This window comes from Caretta caretta, chromosome 15 (genome assembly GCF_965140235.1).
Source record: "Caretta caretta isolate rCarCar2 chromosome 15, rCarCar1.hap1, whole genome shotgun sequence".
Classification (NCBI taxonomy): Eukaryota; Metazoa; Chordata; order Testudines; family Cheloniidae; genus Caretta; species Caretta caretta.
In genome coordinates this window covers 21,628,326-21,645,158 of record NC_134220.1, presented here as the reverse complement: position 1 = coordinate 21,645,158, position 16,833 = coordinate 21,628,326, and the positions used below count along the sequence as shown (strand labels likewise).

General features: G+C 37.8%; 1 protein-coding gene across 20 annotated transcripts in view; it reads right to left on the bottom strand.

Annotated features, from left to right (window-relative positions):
• The window catches only part of RIMBP2 (RIMS binding protein 2), a 289,653-nt gene that overhangs the window by 81,633 nt on the left and 191,187 nt on the right, over positions 1–16,833 (bottom strand). For 14 of the 20 annotated variants that reach the window (XM_075120006.1, XM_075120005.1, XM_075120007.1 and 11 more), the window contains 3 exons: positions 15,220–15,324; positions 5,546–5,596; positions 3,277–3,297 (listed from right to left, as the gene is read on the bottom strand). In XM_075120006.1, coding sequence (XP_074976107.1) covers positions 3,277–3,297; positions 5,546–5,596; positions 15,220–15,321 — 174 coding nt within the window. In that variant the 5' untranslated portion in view covers positions 15,322–15,324. The remainder of the gene's footprint in view (positions 1–3,276; positions 3,298–5,545; positions 5,597–15,219; positions 15,325–16,833) is intronic. The other 6 variants (XM_075120002.1, XM_075120010.1, XM_075120009.1 and 3 more) reach the window with 1 other exon arrangement.

The following is a 16,833-nucleotide window of genomic DNA, read 5'->3' as shown; positions in this document are numbered from 1 at the left end:
TTGCCACCTTCAGGGTATGCTGCAAGACACTCCTCTTTGACAAAACTTTCCCACCATAACAAAATTAACAGGAGGGGGAAGAAGGAAAGAAGCAAAAGAGATTTCTGTACCAGGGAAGGGAGAAAAGCCAAAGACTCTTGAAATCCCTTAGGGACCTTGCTATGAAGTCCTAATTGATCTGTGCAGTGATCAGCAATATAAAAAAAACTAATAAAAACTATAGATAGATAAATTCACCATATTCCATATTGATAAATCACTGTTTACACTGCCTTGTATCTTCTATTAAATAAGAGCCACCTGCAGGATCATAAACTTCTGGAGTCTCTGATCTGAAATCCTGAGCAAGTGGGGGTAGTACAGTACGTGACCATAAGAGGCTACTTAGTTCTTTATATAGCACTATTCATCGTTAAAGAGCTTTACGTTTGTCAGAGCTGTCAGGAAAGAGATCACAGCAGCAGAGACTTGTCAGTAAGGAAATGGGGATTAATAATATGAAGAAATAAAAGCCCAGTAATGTGATTTCTGAGAGTTTTTTCAACGTGTATCTTCATTTTCATAATACGTATTTACAGTTTGGAAGATTTCTAATAGGCACTGTTTGTTTAGTGCCAAATTCTCTCTTTAGATGGCCCCCTCTCCTTGAATAACCAAAAGGATTGATATCACCTTCCATATTCAAGACGTGATCCCCTGAAATTATGTGTCTCCTTCAAAAGCATAGGGGCCAGATTTTCAAAAAGAGCTTAGTACCCAGCAGCTTCTATTCTGGCACCTAAATGAAATATTTTCAAAACTGTTCATTACTTTTGACAACCAATGGGGCTGCTGGGTTCTGAGCACTTTTGAAAATCTGGCCACTTAATTTAGGTCTCTAAATTGGAACTGAACTCTTGAAAATACAGTTTCAGATTATAAAAATAAGAGCAGAGTTTGGTCAAAAGTGGGCAGTTTACAACAAACCTTGAAGATCTTTCTAAGCTACCCTCTGAAATGGGTGTCTCTCTAATTCATTTCCTAAGCATAAAGCAGTCACCTTTATGTATCAAAAACAGGGAAGGTGTGTGAAGGATCTACTTGGCTACAAGATTTTTGCCCCACTTTTTGCTGTATTGGAGAATCAAATGGAAAAGTAATTATATACTCACTTTTCAAGTACTCAGATATCAGGTGCATTTCTGACATAACCTGGAAAACTCTGGATTCTTAAATCAAGGAGTAAACCACCTTGATTCACATATACATAGTAGTATATGATAATGCATAAGTAGTGATCAGCAAGCCACAAAGGTATTGAGGTACAGTTAACCTCAAAAAGTGTAGATATCTAATAAACTGTGAATATCAGAAACAAACGATTGTGATTCCATTGGAGGATAAAACAGAAGCCAGAGTGTGACGGAGAAAACTCATCACAGATACGCTAAATTACCAGTAGTAGCAAGGAAAATACAGGAAATCACAACAAAAGTAAATTGCTTTTTGTACAAATGCACAAAATGTTCAGGTTTCAAGTTTTCTTTTATGCAAAAATTTATGTTTAAAGATATTTATATGCAGTATGGCAAAAAATACCTTCCATCAGCTTCAACATTAGCTTGTTATATTCTGCTATAGTTCTCTGATGACTTAAAAAACCTCATCAGGCATAGACACTCAGACAGTGTCACACCACTGACAGTTTTTAGGAAATATAGAATGCACATTTTACACTTCAGATATAGTGTTATCTTGATGCATTAGGATTTATACACATAGGAGAGCATTCATCCCACATAGAGGACATACATAAGTATGCTGGATCTCTTATGATGCCAGGGGCCTCACTGATTGCTAAATTTTGTAGGGTGTCTGGAAGGCATTTTTCTCATATGGCGAAACAGGCAAATGGCTGTGTGGGTATTTTCCACCTTCCATCCAGCATCCCAGAAGTCCAGCTCCGGGGTTTACAGCATTATATTTGTTGCATCTTTGGCAGGTGCCAGTGTGGTGGTGGGTTTAAAAAAAAAAGGGTCTGATGTGATTCCTTGTACTCAATGGGCTTCTTGGGCATGGACCCCAAACACAACATGGTATGGTGAGGGTGTACACTTCTCTGTCTTGCACAGCCAGGGATTCCCCACTACTCACCTCTCCACTTCTGGTGAGGATAAGGGGAATGAGTTCGGACTCTGGCTTCCTGCCAAGGTCCCTGGGCAGCCTTGGTTCTGTAGAGGCTGTGCCATTTGGGCCCAGCTGAATTCCACACTGGAACAACCCTCCTCGGTAGCTCCACCAGTGGTTCCTCATTGGTTAATAGTTTAATAAAGTTGCTGCCGCCACATTTAACCATATGCTGGTGGGCATGTCTCATTGTTTCTGTATCTGTCTCAAAGTATCCCAGTGTACAGAGGCAGCACAAGACCTAAGCATCACTTGTGAATTTGATACTCCATTCCATAGCTTTATCAATCCAGCTCAGCCCTAACCAAAATGGGATACTAGTCCATGGTTTCCTTAAATTAGAGACCACTTATTGTGCCCAATTGTGCAATGGTTTTGTGAGAAAGTGATTTTCCACTGCAGACTGGATTGAATCTATTTCACGTGTGACTTTCCAAACTTCTTATATAAATATTATGTATAGTGAACACTGCTGCTTCTAAAGCCTAAAATGGTTTCTAAAATCTAGAATGAAGCAGACTTCTTCTATTATAGCATAGATACTGTTTGCACAAGGCAGACATAAGACTAGATGAGCCGCTTTCCAGGTGGACAGTTTGAATTCAGGCTAATGATGAAATCACATTTTCTGCTCCCAGAATATCACTTTGTAGATTTTATCTTTTCATGTAGCCGCAGTACCTTTTGGTAAGTGGCTGAATAATTTAGCCACAGGTGAATACATTCTTAAAGTACTGCATTGTAAAATTTCCTTTACATTAACAAAGAATCTATCTGAATTCAGACACAATCCACACAGTCTGAAAGTCACAACTTTGCATAAAACACTGAACCATTCTTACTGAGCATACTCATAAGAACACCACTTCAAGTTTGGTATCTGAGCTGCTATTAAGAAATCATGCCATGTTCAAAGGCTAACCTCTTGCAGAAAGAGCTGGTGGCTTTGGTAATTTGACTTGCCTTCCTCCCCAGGTTGTACAATACCAGTGCCAAGCATGCTTGCATAACAATGGTTCTATCATGTATTCCATGCAAGGGAAGGCAGGACTATCACATACATTTTGAATGGAGGGGAATAGGGAAGGGAGAATTTATGCCCTAAAATACCTGCATGCTGTCCAAGGTGTTCTGGGTGAAGTGCAAAGCAATAAATTCCAAACAAGACACAGTAAACAAAGAGATGTGAAATAAAGAAAGAAATAAAATACAGTTTTGAACACTTTTTTTTTTACATTTCAGAACAAAATATTTTGAAACAGTTACCACAAGTAAAAACATGCATTAATGCAAATCACACTGTACATTTCAGAAACCAGAAATCAATACTGCTGCTGATCTTGAATCTCAAAAGGCAGATTAAATAAGCACAATGGTAAAATGAATAGGCTTAGTGAAACATAAAACAAAAGGCCAAGAAACTTTGTTTGATGGGGTTATGCAAAACAGAGGTAGCAGACAAATCAGGTAAACAGGAATTTTGTTTGGCTTTCAAGGTATATATATTATCATTTGTCTGCTTTATTTCCACTTATTTCCCCTGGTCTCATATACTTTCCAGAAGGCACTCAATTATCTTTTTAAAAAATCAAATATATATGATAATAAATCAAGCATATGAGTAAAGCTTTTCCTGTGGAGAAATATACTTTTCAAGGAAATAATACATAAATAAATTAACTAAACAGAATCTTCTTCTATAGATGATCACTGCACCAAAAAGTTCTGTCTTCCATCAACACATGGGGAGGTAGGTGCATGGATGGAAGAACTGGTTGCACAGAAGAAAGGGAGGACTAGAAAATATATATTTTTTCCAAACGAAGCATTGACAAGCATTGACAAGGTAGTAGCTGCAGCCAATCTATTTATGGGTATCGTCTTTCTGATGAATTTATATATTATTAAGTGGTCATTAATTCATAGTGACTTGTGTGATATTTGTCTCAGGCAGAAAGGAACAGTTTGTTACTCATCACTGACAATCTATTTATGTATGAAATAGAAATGAACAATAAAAAGAAATCTGGCTGCAATTAGAGTGCCATTTTATTATTTCACATATACTTATATATGTTACCCATCCAAGTGCTACAAATAACACAACAGGAAGATAAAACAAAACGAGAATATGTAGTGACCAATACTGAAATTAACTGAGAGGTGTTGCTTACCACAGGGACTTATTCATAGCACCCAAGTGTATTAGTAATATAGACCTCCACAATCTTTTCAGCCATCATAGGACTATGGGCCAGAAACTGTCAGGTGCTGAGCACCTTCAACTGCTAGAAAAGTCAATGAGAGTTGAGGGCACTTAGCACCTTGCAGGAGGTATTCTACACTTCCAAACATCAACCATTGACTCAATGAGCTTTTAATCAGTCTCTAGCAGACTATATTACTACATTTAACTTTCAAAATCAAAAATTGTTTAGAACAGAAAAAACAGAATTTTAAATTTGGACTATTTAAAGAAAAATCCATTTTTTTTTTCAAAATTAGAAGTTTGTCAAAATCGATCCTTTCCTGCAAACAGTTTCAGTTTTGACAAACTGGCATTTTCTGATGAAAAAATGTTTTGCTGAAAATTTCTCGACCAGCTCTAATTTCTGCTGCCTTTGGTTGCCACTTGCCCTGGTCCAGGATAATATTATGGGCCACCTTACATGCCAAATTAACCACACTGGGAGGTAAAAAAGGTGAGCATTAATCCCCAGGAAATGCTCTGTGCAAGATCATAATTGCTATGAGAAGTTGTTAATGAAGCAAATATAGATTTTTTTAATTCTTCCTTTTTCCTCTATTCTCCCTCTCTTTAACGGTACGTACAATTTTAAGGGATTTATGGTGAAATGTGTAAAAAGCTTGATTTAAAGTAAAAATAAAGGAACTTTTAAACATATATTTCTGTATTTTTTCTCCTGATAGATGACTAGAAGGAGTTTTGATGGACCCATATTGCTAATGCAATCTTACCATTAACTGTTATGAGCTATAAACTGACCTTAGACTCTTTTGCAATGGAATGATGGAAAATAAACAATAATAATACTTATATAATAACACTTCTCATCCATAGATCTCAAAGCAGTATACAAAGAAAGGTATCATTATCTCAATTTTATGGATGCAGAAACTGAGGCACAGAGACATGAAGTTACTGGTGGCCAGAGAACACAGGTTTCTTGGACTCCCAGTTCAGTGCTCTAGCCATTGGACCATAACAGCATCCTCTAACGCATACGTGAGTTAAAAATGAAGAGGAATATTTACCCATGAATTACTACAGCGTGCTAGAAACAATCATGGTCTTATATTACTATAATGAGAAAGGAACTGGTATAACGGCAACAAGAACAAACAATGGCTTCCTTACCTCTAGCAGCTGAACTGCACCTTCATGTTCTTTCTTTGCTTCAACCTGAGCCTTTTTTACAATTAAAAAAAGGAAGAAACCAGGTTACTCAGTCATGCCATATTCATTTTGCACTAGAATAAAACATAACTACAGGTTTGCCCGAATATGATACTTTTAAATCATATTTTTATAGTTTTATATTCAGATACAATACAATTAAATCAAGTTTAATAATCAGAGCCAGCACTATAGAATATATCACTTGTTAACTTAACAAAATGCCACTGATTACCATCTTGTATATGGGTCTGATCCAAAGTCCATTAAAGTCAATGAGGGCTGGACCTGGCAAAACGCTGAAGACACTGGCCACAAACCAACACAGTGTATGCTTAACTTTAAACATAAGTAGTCCTATTGAAGTCAAGTAACAAAACAATTCATAAAATGGTGCAATGCCATCAGACTTTTGTGTCAATGTTACTGAGAGTGCAACATTTAGGGTTCACTTCCAATGTGCCCTGATTGGATTATGACTCAAGAAAACGAGAGCTGTCTTGTGATCTGTTGTAACCTAAAACCATTAGAAGATTTTTAACGTTTTTTTTTATTTAATTTTGCTACACAGCAGATAGATATCCTTTTTGTTTTGCAATTTAATAGATAAAGCCTTAAAATCCTAGTGTTTGATGGTTCTCACCCTTTTTTATTCCAGGTCCATACTGAGACCCCCGAGATACACCCATCCCATCGAGATGGGATCCTTTATCCATACAGCAGTGTGAGAAGGGTAAAGCTATTGTTAACAATTCCAAATTTTGCTAACAATGTCTCTCTATAGCATGCCTCACAGAGGTTGGTTTTAGCTTCTCCACCAGCAAATTCAGCTCTAATTCGTTTTCTATTGTGCCTTATTAAGGGCCAGTTTAATAAAAATGTATCTTAAAACTACGTTCTGGAAATCTGAAATGATGCAGAGGTGCTGAAAAACAACCATGTGCAAGATTTGAAGTGGAAACCAGTTTTATGTTAAGAGAATCTTTCCCTGCATCAAAGGAATAATTTAGGTAAATTACTTCTTGCCTCACTAATAGAAGTAGCCCCATTAGAGTCAATGGAAGTAGCAGCATGAGGAAGACAAGACCTTAATAAACAGATATCTGTGTCCCCAAGTATGTCTGCATGTCAGTTATAGACAGCTACACATTGATGGTACCTGCAAAACTGCAAGTGGAAACAAGAACGTAGGATTACGAATGATCTGAAAGATCAAGCCTAAATATCCAGGACCTGATTCTGGGAAAATTTTGCCTCGCAAGGATGCAGACTTTGGTTCCTTTATTGTTTATCTGTTATCTCTGAGAGAGAAATATAGGGTTCCACTGAAGTTTCTGAAGTCAAACTAAAATTCATTTTAAAAGCCTTGGTATAGCTCATGTTCATTTCTGTCTCTGCAAAAACTGGACAAATCTGCAAATTTATGATTATGTGACAGGCATCAGGGATACGTGGGGAAATGAAGTCAATTAACTGTTCTTAAATCAACTTTATGGTTTCACTGAAACTACCATTTAATAAAGATTTTTTTTAAGGTAAGGGATATGGCTGGCTGCCTGCTTCATCACTTCTGGGTAGGGTCTCCTTTAAAACAGAGATTTTGGATTAGGTGAGAATTAGTGTGGCTCTGCTCAAATACTGAAAAATATTGTCACTGCTTAAATAAAGTAAGAGAAGGACCCTGGAGATGCTACATGAAAAGCCTCTCAAAAATTCAAGTAACAAAATATAATGGCTAATAAAAATCTCTCTATATCTATATAGGACTTTAAAATAGCATTAATATGTGAATGTTTCAAAACGCTTTATGAAATTAAATTTTAATTAATGAATCCAAGTTATAAAATGTTTAATCTTAATGAATGGATCTTAATCAAATGAAAAATTTTGACAAAATCAGCTAATTAAACTAAAGCTATTTTCCACTGGCAATACATATGGCATGCTTTTTAAAAAACAAACAAACAAAAAACAAAACAACCATTAAAATCATCCAAGTTAAGTGACAAAAATTGTTTCCAACAATAAATTTCATGCTAAAGGTGTTAAATGGAATAGAATTTTGCCACAATGCAGAAGGTGGTGGGCAATTATGTACAACAACATTCAACTCAACAGTATAAAAACTGGCAATAGTTAACGTTTGCTTTAATGGTGCTGTTTGATTATTGGTAAAAGTGTTAACTGCCGATGAAAAAACGTTCAATTTCATTGTAATAAGATATGGACATTTAACTAGTGCAATGGATTGGAAGCAATATTTAAGACTAATGCCTGAAGGACATGACAGCTTAAATGTGGAGGAAAGTTTCTGCCGCCAGAAATTCAAAGAGAAAATGCACATGTGCATAACACTTATTTAGTCTTGGGGTTCAAATCCAGTAACAACAGGTAGGTCCTAATTCAGCAAAGCACGTAAACACTTTGGCATTTTAGCACACGTCAGATGCATTGCATCTGTAAAGACCTTTTCAACTATTAACTGTTTAATCCTTCCCTGACCAATTAGCTGTTTGCATGCCTCTAACAAGTGCTTCATAAACCACAGGTGGCCCATAAACAGTTTGGGAACTGCTATTTAGGTTATAGTTTAGTTAAATTAAAAAATATAAACATACTAATTGTAAATGGGGCATGTAGGTTTCACCAATGGACAGCATAGAAGATTATATATATAAGTAAAATCTCTATGCCCATGAAAATATGGTGAAATTCAGTTAAAACATCAGTATCTTGACAGGTATCCCAGTTTATATAAAATCACTATCTGAATTTCACATATTTAATCAATAGGTTTCAAAACTGTCAGTGCATTTGGACAAGTCTAAGTTTAGCTTCTGGGTCCTTGACAATCTAGGTTGCTACAACTGTAATTTCACAGAAAAATTGTATAATTTTAGCAGACATATAGTGAAAATTCTACCCTAGGTTTATTCCAAATTGAATGAACTATAAAAGAGGGATTTTTGGGGGGCGGTGCACGTACATACTGTTATGGTTATATAAACACTTTGTGTATTTGGAAAGTTTACCCAAGCTAACACTAGTCAATATAAACATGATCTTAAAAAATAATAAGGCTCAGTGGAGTAACTACCCAAATGCAGTAATGGGCTACATCATATGTTAAGGTTATATTGCACATTACAAAGTAAATAAATGTATGTTGATTGATCTCTCTGAGTTAACACTTGAATCAACAGCCTTCTTAAACCAGAAGGGGGTGCTCTGGTACAAGATGTGTGTTTTTCAGATCCATTAAAGATCTCAGAACATTAGTGTCCTGGCCAAATTACAATTTTATAGTTTGTCTATCTAAACAATGCCTGCATTTCCATTTGTACTTCCTGTCTTTAACTGTTGTGGAGCATTCTTGCGCACTGTTCCACACCAGAGGTGACTGTATTTCTAGTGGGCAAAATTTTATCAGTCTCTCTCTTTCCTGTGTGCTGGTGCATTTTGGGGGATTAATTAACATTTGTAAATTGTTTTATGATCCTTAGTTGAAAGATGCTAGAGTGTGATCCTTTGTAAGGGAGGTAGGCCTAAGCCTGGGCTTTTGGTAACATTGAAAGAGGTGGGGAGAAGGGGTTCAAGAGGAGAGACTGTGGAGCATGGGTCGACCCCCCCAAACAACACATAAGTGTTTTTCACTGTACAGAAGTGAGAGACTGAGAGAGAGATGTCTAGCATAGCATTTTGTGTTTTGTCCTGCCAATCACAGATTCAGCTATCTGAGTCTGGTTAGGGAGAGCCAATGGCTTTAAAGAAACCTCAAAGGAATCCGACAGGTTTCAGAGTAGCAGCCGTATTAGTCTGTATCCGCAAAAAGAAAAAGGAGTACTTGTGGCACCTTAGAGACTAACAAATTTATTTGATACATCCGATGAAGTGAGCTGTAGCTCATGAAAGCTTATGCTCAAATAAATTTATTTGTCTCTAATGTGCCACAAGTCCTCCTTTTCTTTTTTCAAAGGAATCTGCAGCAGTCAGTAATTTCCTGCTAACCTCATTTTATCTCCCTTTCAGTTTTTCATCATGAACTTTAACGAAATTTGCTCCAGATTTGTGAATCCGTCAAAGCCTTTTGTTAACCATTATGCCAGGCAGGCAAAATGTATCAGTGTGGCACACTGGCTATCACTGGACCCTACACGCCTTACTCCTGCACATACACACCATTATAAGCAATCCTCATTAGGACAACCATTTCCTATAAACATTCCAGTATAACAGGGCAGAACCTCCACTGATGTACATCAGTGCAGCTGCACTAACTTCTCTGGATTTGACCCATTGGCTACAAAGGCCCGATCTAACTCTCATTAACATCAGTGGAGAGACTCCTATTGCTCTGTATTGGTGTTGGATCCGACCTTAAAGGCACGGTAGAGGGCATATACTGAAACTGAACGTTAATCTGTTGCATGACAACATCTCCCTTGGCACTGATAAATATTCATATTTCTTCTTGTACTATAATAATAAGTCTTCTTGCTAGCATCTGATAAAATATTGATTCCTAGTGTGTCAGGAAACATATTATGACAGGTAACAGAAAGCGGCGCATTATCAATCATCACAAGTTTAATAAAATCTATCCAGAATACAAGCTCTTGATAAATGATCAGGAAAACTGCATCAATAGTTAACTCCCCCTTCCATTGCACAGGCTCGTAATAAACTTTGCTGGTGAATCACTGTTTTATCTGAGTCTGTATCACAATAAAGTCTGGATTAACAATATTATATTCTTCTTTTTGGAGATTAAAGGACTGGATAAACACAGCGTGACAGGATAAAAGCATCCATGTACATATAAAAAGAAGAATTACTTATTATTCTGTCAAAACAATACAGCAAAGGTACCAGAAAGCAGCAGTTATTGGCTTAGTTTAATGGGGCACATTACCTTGGAACCTCATTATATTAATTCTGGTGACATGCAAATTCCAAATCTACCACACCATCACATTACTTCCCCATGCATGCTGGTAGTATTTTAATGTGTCTATCTAAAGCAATTAGATATATCCAGCAAAAACAAGGGGCAAGGTGAACCTAATGAGAGCCTAACAGACAACTGGAGAGGTTAGCCCAGGTTTTAATGTGAGCCAGTGCTGAATCTTCAGGGAGCAGATCAGTGCAGCCCCAATGTTAATCTCTGTTACTAATTAATTTAGATGCCATTTCTCACATTGTCTTTCAGCGCAGGGAACAGCTTCCCAGCTCTGGTCAATCCATTTTAGTACTTATATGGCCCTACTACCGTATATCTCAGTGCTCACAATCTATTAAGGTATTTATTTTCACAATACCCCTGTGGGGTATTAGCTCCTTTTTAGAGACTGGGAATTGATGCACAGAGCATCAGATTTTGAAAGGTATTTAGATCCCTGAAGATATAGATAGTCTCCTAGTAAGACTTTCAAGAGCACCAAAATTCGTTAGGCATTTACCTCCCATTACAATCAAGAGGCACATACCTGCTTAGGCCCTTTTGAAAATCTCATTGGGCGCCTAAATATCTTTGAAAATCTGGTCCAGAGGGACGAAATGGCTTGCCCAGGATATCAGTGCGGGAGCAGGGAACTGACCCCAGGTCTCCTGAGTCTCAGAGTAGCACCTGAACCACTTGGACCTCCTCATCCATCTGGTTTGCCAAACCAGGCCCTGCACTGCATTTCTACAGAATATTCGCTTTAGTATTATAATTATTTGTATCACAGGAGAAGGTAGAAGCTTCAACCAAAATTGGGTCCCAAGGTGCTAGGCTCTGTACATACACACAGCAAGATAGGTACATACACCTACCGCAAACAACAATCTAAATAGAAAAGCCATCTCTAGCCCTTCATGAATGGACACGTTAAGTTGTCAGGAATCTGTGTGATGAAAGACAATTGAAAAGACACACTAAGAACCTCAATTATATTGTGAAGGAGAATGTATGGGTCAAATTGAAGCCAGAATGATCAATGTGCCAATTATTGACGCTCGCGAGGGGGTGGTGGTGGAGGTTTGTTACAGACCACCAAATCAAAGCAGATAACAGGATGCATTACTCCTTAAACACCTGTCTGTTGTATGTGAAGGGAAAACAGTGTTGTTTTGGGGGACTTCGATTTGGGAGACATTTGCTGGAGTCTCAGGCAGCTAGTAGTAAATCATCATTAAAGTTTCTAAAAATTATAGACGATAAATTTCTTTAAAAAAAAGCATTGCAGCCAACTTGAGCTACCTATTTTGGACCTCATTATGATGGCTAAAGATGAATTACACTGGACTGGAAGTTGGTGGTCGTCTAGGGGGATCTAGATTTCAGAGTAGCAGCCATGTTAGTCTGTAGCCGCAAAAAGAACACGAATACTTGTGGCTCCTGCTGATAATAGCTCATCTTAACTAATTAGCCTCTCACAGTTTGTATGGTAACTTCCAACTTATCTGTATGCGTGTGTGTGTGTGTGTATATATATATATATACACACACACACACCTTACTATATGTTCCATTCTATGCATCTGATGAAGTGAGCTGTCGCTCACGAAAGCTTATGCTCTAATAAATTTGTTAGTCTCTAAGGTGCCACAAGTACTCCTGTTTTTTTAGGGGGATCCAGTGGACATAGTGTACTTAGATTTCCAGAAAGCCTTTGACAAGATCCCTCACCAAAGGCTCTTACATAAATTAAGTTGTCATGGGATAAAAGGGAAGATCCTTTCATGGATTGAGAACTGGTTAAAAGACAGGGAACAAAGGGTAGGAATAAATGGTAAATTTTCAGAATGGAGAGGGGTAACTAGTGGTGTTCCCCAAGGGTCAGTCCTAGGACCAGTCCTATTCAACTTATTCATAAGTGATCTGGAGAAAGGGGTAAACAGTGAGGTGGCAAAGACGACACTAAAGTGCTCAAGATAATTAAGACCAAAGTAGACTGTGAAGAACTTCAAAAAGATCTCACTAAACTAAGTGATTGGGCAACAAAATGGCAAATGAAATTTAATGTGGATAAACGTAAAGTAATGCACATTGGGAAAAATAACCCCAACTATACAATACAATATGATGGGAGCTAATTTAGCTACAACTAATCAGGAAAGAGATCTTGGCGTCATCATGGATAGTTCTCTGAAGACGTCCACGCAGTGTGCAGCAGCAGTCAAAAAAGTGAATGGGATGTTAGGAATCATTAAAAAAGGGATAGAGAATAAGTCGGAGAATATCTTATTGCCCTTATATAAATCCATAGTACATCCACATCTTGAATACTGTGTACAGATGTGGTCTCCTCATCTCAAAAAAGATATACTGGCATTAGAAAAGGTTCAGAGAAGGGCAACTAAAATGATTAGGGGTTTGGAACGGGTCCCATATGAGGAGAGATTAAAGACACTAGGACTTTTCAGCTTGGAAAAGAGGAGACTAAGGGGGTGATATGATAGAGGTATATAAAATCATGAATGATGTGGAGAAAGTGAATAAGGAAAAAGTTATTTACTTGTTCCCATAATATAAGAAGTAGGGGCCACCAAATGAAATTTATGCGCAGCAGGTTTAAAACAAATAAAAGGAAGTTAGTCTTCACACAGCGCGCAGTCAACCTGTGGAACTCCTTGCCTGAGGAGGTTATGAAGGCTAGCATTATAACAGGGTTTACATGAGAACTAGATAAATTCATGGAGGTTAAGTCCATTAATGGCTATTAGCCAGGATGGGAAAGGAATGGTGTCCCTAGCCTCTGTCTGTCAGAGGGTGAAGATGGATGGCAGGAGAGAGATCACTTGATCATTACCTGTTAGTTTCACTCCCTCTGGGGTACCTGGCATTGGCCACTGTCGGCAGACAGGATACTGGGCTGGATCGACCTTTGGTCTGACCCAGTATGGCCATTCTTATGTTCTAGGGAGCAGTGATCATGATATGATTACATTCAATATGGGCAAAGAGGACAGAGGTGCTTCAAAAGGGCTAATTTCCCAAAGCTGAGAAAATTATGAGAAAAATTGATTGGGATGAAATATTTAGACAGAAAAATTTGAATGAAAATTAGGAGTTCTTTAAGAAAAAAATTATTAACTGGGCAAAAAGCCACAATTCCACAGTCAAGAAAGAGGACAACTTTGGTTAAAAACCCATCCTGGTTCAGTGATGAAGAGAAAGCAGCAATTAGAAATAAAAAAGCAATATACTACATATGGAAAAAGGAGTTAGGAAGTTCAGAAACTTGATAAGGGAAGCTAAACACATCAAGGAAAATTCCATGGCTAGCAGAACTAAGGACAATAAGAAGGTGTTTTTAAGTATATTACGAACAAAAGAAATTCTGGCAATGATACAGGACTGTTACTAGATGGAGATGGTCAAATCATTAATAATAATGCAGTAAAAGTCTGTAAAGAAGTGTTCATTAAATATTTCTGTTCTGTATTGGGAAAGAAGAAGGATTTTATTGTATGAGAATAATGAGGTACTTTTCAGTCCATTAGTAACTGAGGAGGAGATCAAACAAATCTGCTAGGATTAAACATTTTTACATCAGCAGGCTTGGACAACATGCACCCAAGAGTCCTAAAAGATTTGAGTGAGGAGATCTCTAGCCCACTGTTGTTAATTTTTAATAAATCTTAGAATACCAAGGAAATTCCAGAAGACTGGAAGAGCACTAAAGTTGTGCCAATCCTCAAAAAGGGCACCTGGGATGACCCAGGTAACTATAGCGGTTAGCATGATATTACTCGTGGGCAAAATAATAGAAAAGTTGATATAGGATTCAACCGATAAAGAATTAAAAGATAGGAATATAATTAGTGCCAGCCAACCTGGATTTATGGAAAATAGGTCTTGTCAAACAAACTTGATTTCATTCTTTGATGAGATTACAAGTTTGGTTGATAAAGTTACCTGCGTAGATATAATATACTTAGATTTTGTAAGGTTTTTGCCTTAGCACTGGATGAAATTCTGAAGTATTGGTCTTAAAATACAACAAAGAAGACTTAGGTTAGACATTAGAAAAAACTTCCTAACTGTAAGGGTAGTTAAGCACTGGAACAAATTATCTAGTGAGGTTGTGGAATCTCTGTCATTGGAGGTTTTTAAGAACAGGTTGGACAAACATCTATCAGGGATGGTCTAACTAATACTTAATCCTGCCTCAGTGCAGGGGGCTGGATGTTGAGCTTCAGAAGTTAAAGCTTTATAGACACTAAAACACAAATTGTCAACATCACATGTCAAAATATACAAAGTAAATATCCTTAAATCAAACTCTAATACTTCTCAAGAAGAATGTCTCTTACTTTGCTTATGTGTAAATTTCAATCATCATCAATGGAAATATTTTTTCATCTCTTTGGGTGTGTACAGTAAAATAGATTTTTTACTGATATTAAAAGAATAAAACCTTCCAAGCCTAAATATAGTTATCTAAATCAAAGACTGAGACACACATGCACTACTACTGCATGAGAAGTCAGTCTGAACATTTTAGAAAAAGAGGAGACTGAGTTTTGGAAAGTAGATGCTGGTTAGATGGACGCAGATTACACTCAGCTAGACTCAGAGATCCATTTCTTTACCCATGCCCAATCACGGCAATTTGCCATTTTACTTAGTTTTCATTTTCTTCACTTACCTTCTGCAGGAGTTCAATTTCCTGCTGTTTTGCGTTGAGAACAGCCAAGGCTTGCTCATGCTCCAACTCTAGCTGTTGCCGCCGTTCAGCAGCCTCTCGCATATGCTGTATCAGGGGAAAGAAAACCAACTCATCAGTTTTTAATGTCCTTTTCTGAAATCAGATATGCTAACATTTTAAAGCATGATGCTGATCTCAATATAAAATCTCTTTGGTATCCAGGGTATGCAAACCAGATAGAATTTTTATTCTATCAGGCCACAGGGGCATATTTCCACTGCAGTGCATGGTTAGTTTCATATGAATCTCCATTAGTTGATAGCAATACATGGTCCATGGCACACAGTTGAGCTGTTCAAATTCCATCCAGTAGAGGGCAGAGTTACTGCATACCCTAGACACCTCATCAGAGCATTGTAAACTGTATCATGATAAAAAGAAAAAGAGGACTTGTGGCACCTTAGAGACTAACCAATTTATTTGAGCATGAGCTTTCGTGAGCTACAGCTCACTTCATCGGATGCATACCGTGGAAACTGCAGAAGACATTATATACACAGAGACCATGAAACAATACCTCCTCCCACCCCACTGTCCTGCTGGTAATAGCTTATCTAAAGTGATCATCAAGTTGGGCCATTTCCAGCACAAATCCAGGTTTTCTCACCCTCCACCCCCCCCTCTCCCACAAACTCACTCTCCTGCTGGTAATAGCCCATCCAAAGTGACCGCTCTCTTCACAATGTGTATGATAATCAAGGTGGGCCATTTCCTGCATAAATCCAGGTTCTCTCACCCCCTCACCCCCCTCCAAAAACCACACACACAAACTCACTCTCCTGCTGGTAATAGCTTATCCAAAGTGACCACTCTCCTCACAATGTGTATGAAAATCAAGGTGGGCCATTTCCAGCACAAATCCACGGTATGCATCCGATGAAGTGAGCTGTAGCTCACGAAAGCTCATGCTCAAATAAATTGGTTAGTCTCTAAGGTGCCACAAGTACTCCTTTTCTTTTTGCAAAGACAGACTAACACGGCTGTTACTCTGAAACCTGTCAATATAGTACTTGTGGCAGTGAGGGTTACTTCGTGAAAACCATAGCAGGTAACTGTGCTTGAAGGCAGAAATGATACCGGGTTGCCACTGACTATAATGGGGTCAGAATTTCTCTCACCGTGTATAAGAGAAAGGTCTTACCCAAATGGGTCTATTGTTTGTCTTCTTTAATGAGTTATTGTTCTGGGCTATGTGGTATTAATAACAAAGGGGGGCAGTATAAAGAGGCTGGCTGGTACCAATATGGATGTATTTGCTAAGAAGACAGCAATATCTTCAATATTCTACCTGGTTTCACTTTGGTGGTTGAGTTCTTTAATATTTACTTTTTATTGACGAGTTAGTGAAAAACTGCAGCCCAAGATCTTCAGAACTACTGATTTGGGGTTTATGAATTATTGGGTGGGTGCCCAATCTGAGACACCTTAAGAAGGCCTGGTTTTCAGAGGGTGGGTGCTTATCACTTTCTGAAAATTGGGCCCGTTTTAAGGCATCTCAGCGTGGGTGACCAAAAATCAAGGCATCCAAATATCATTAGTCATTTTAAAAAATGT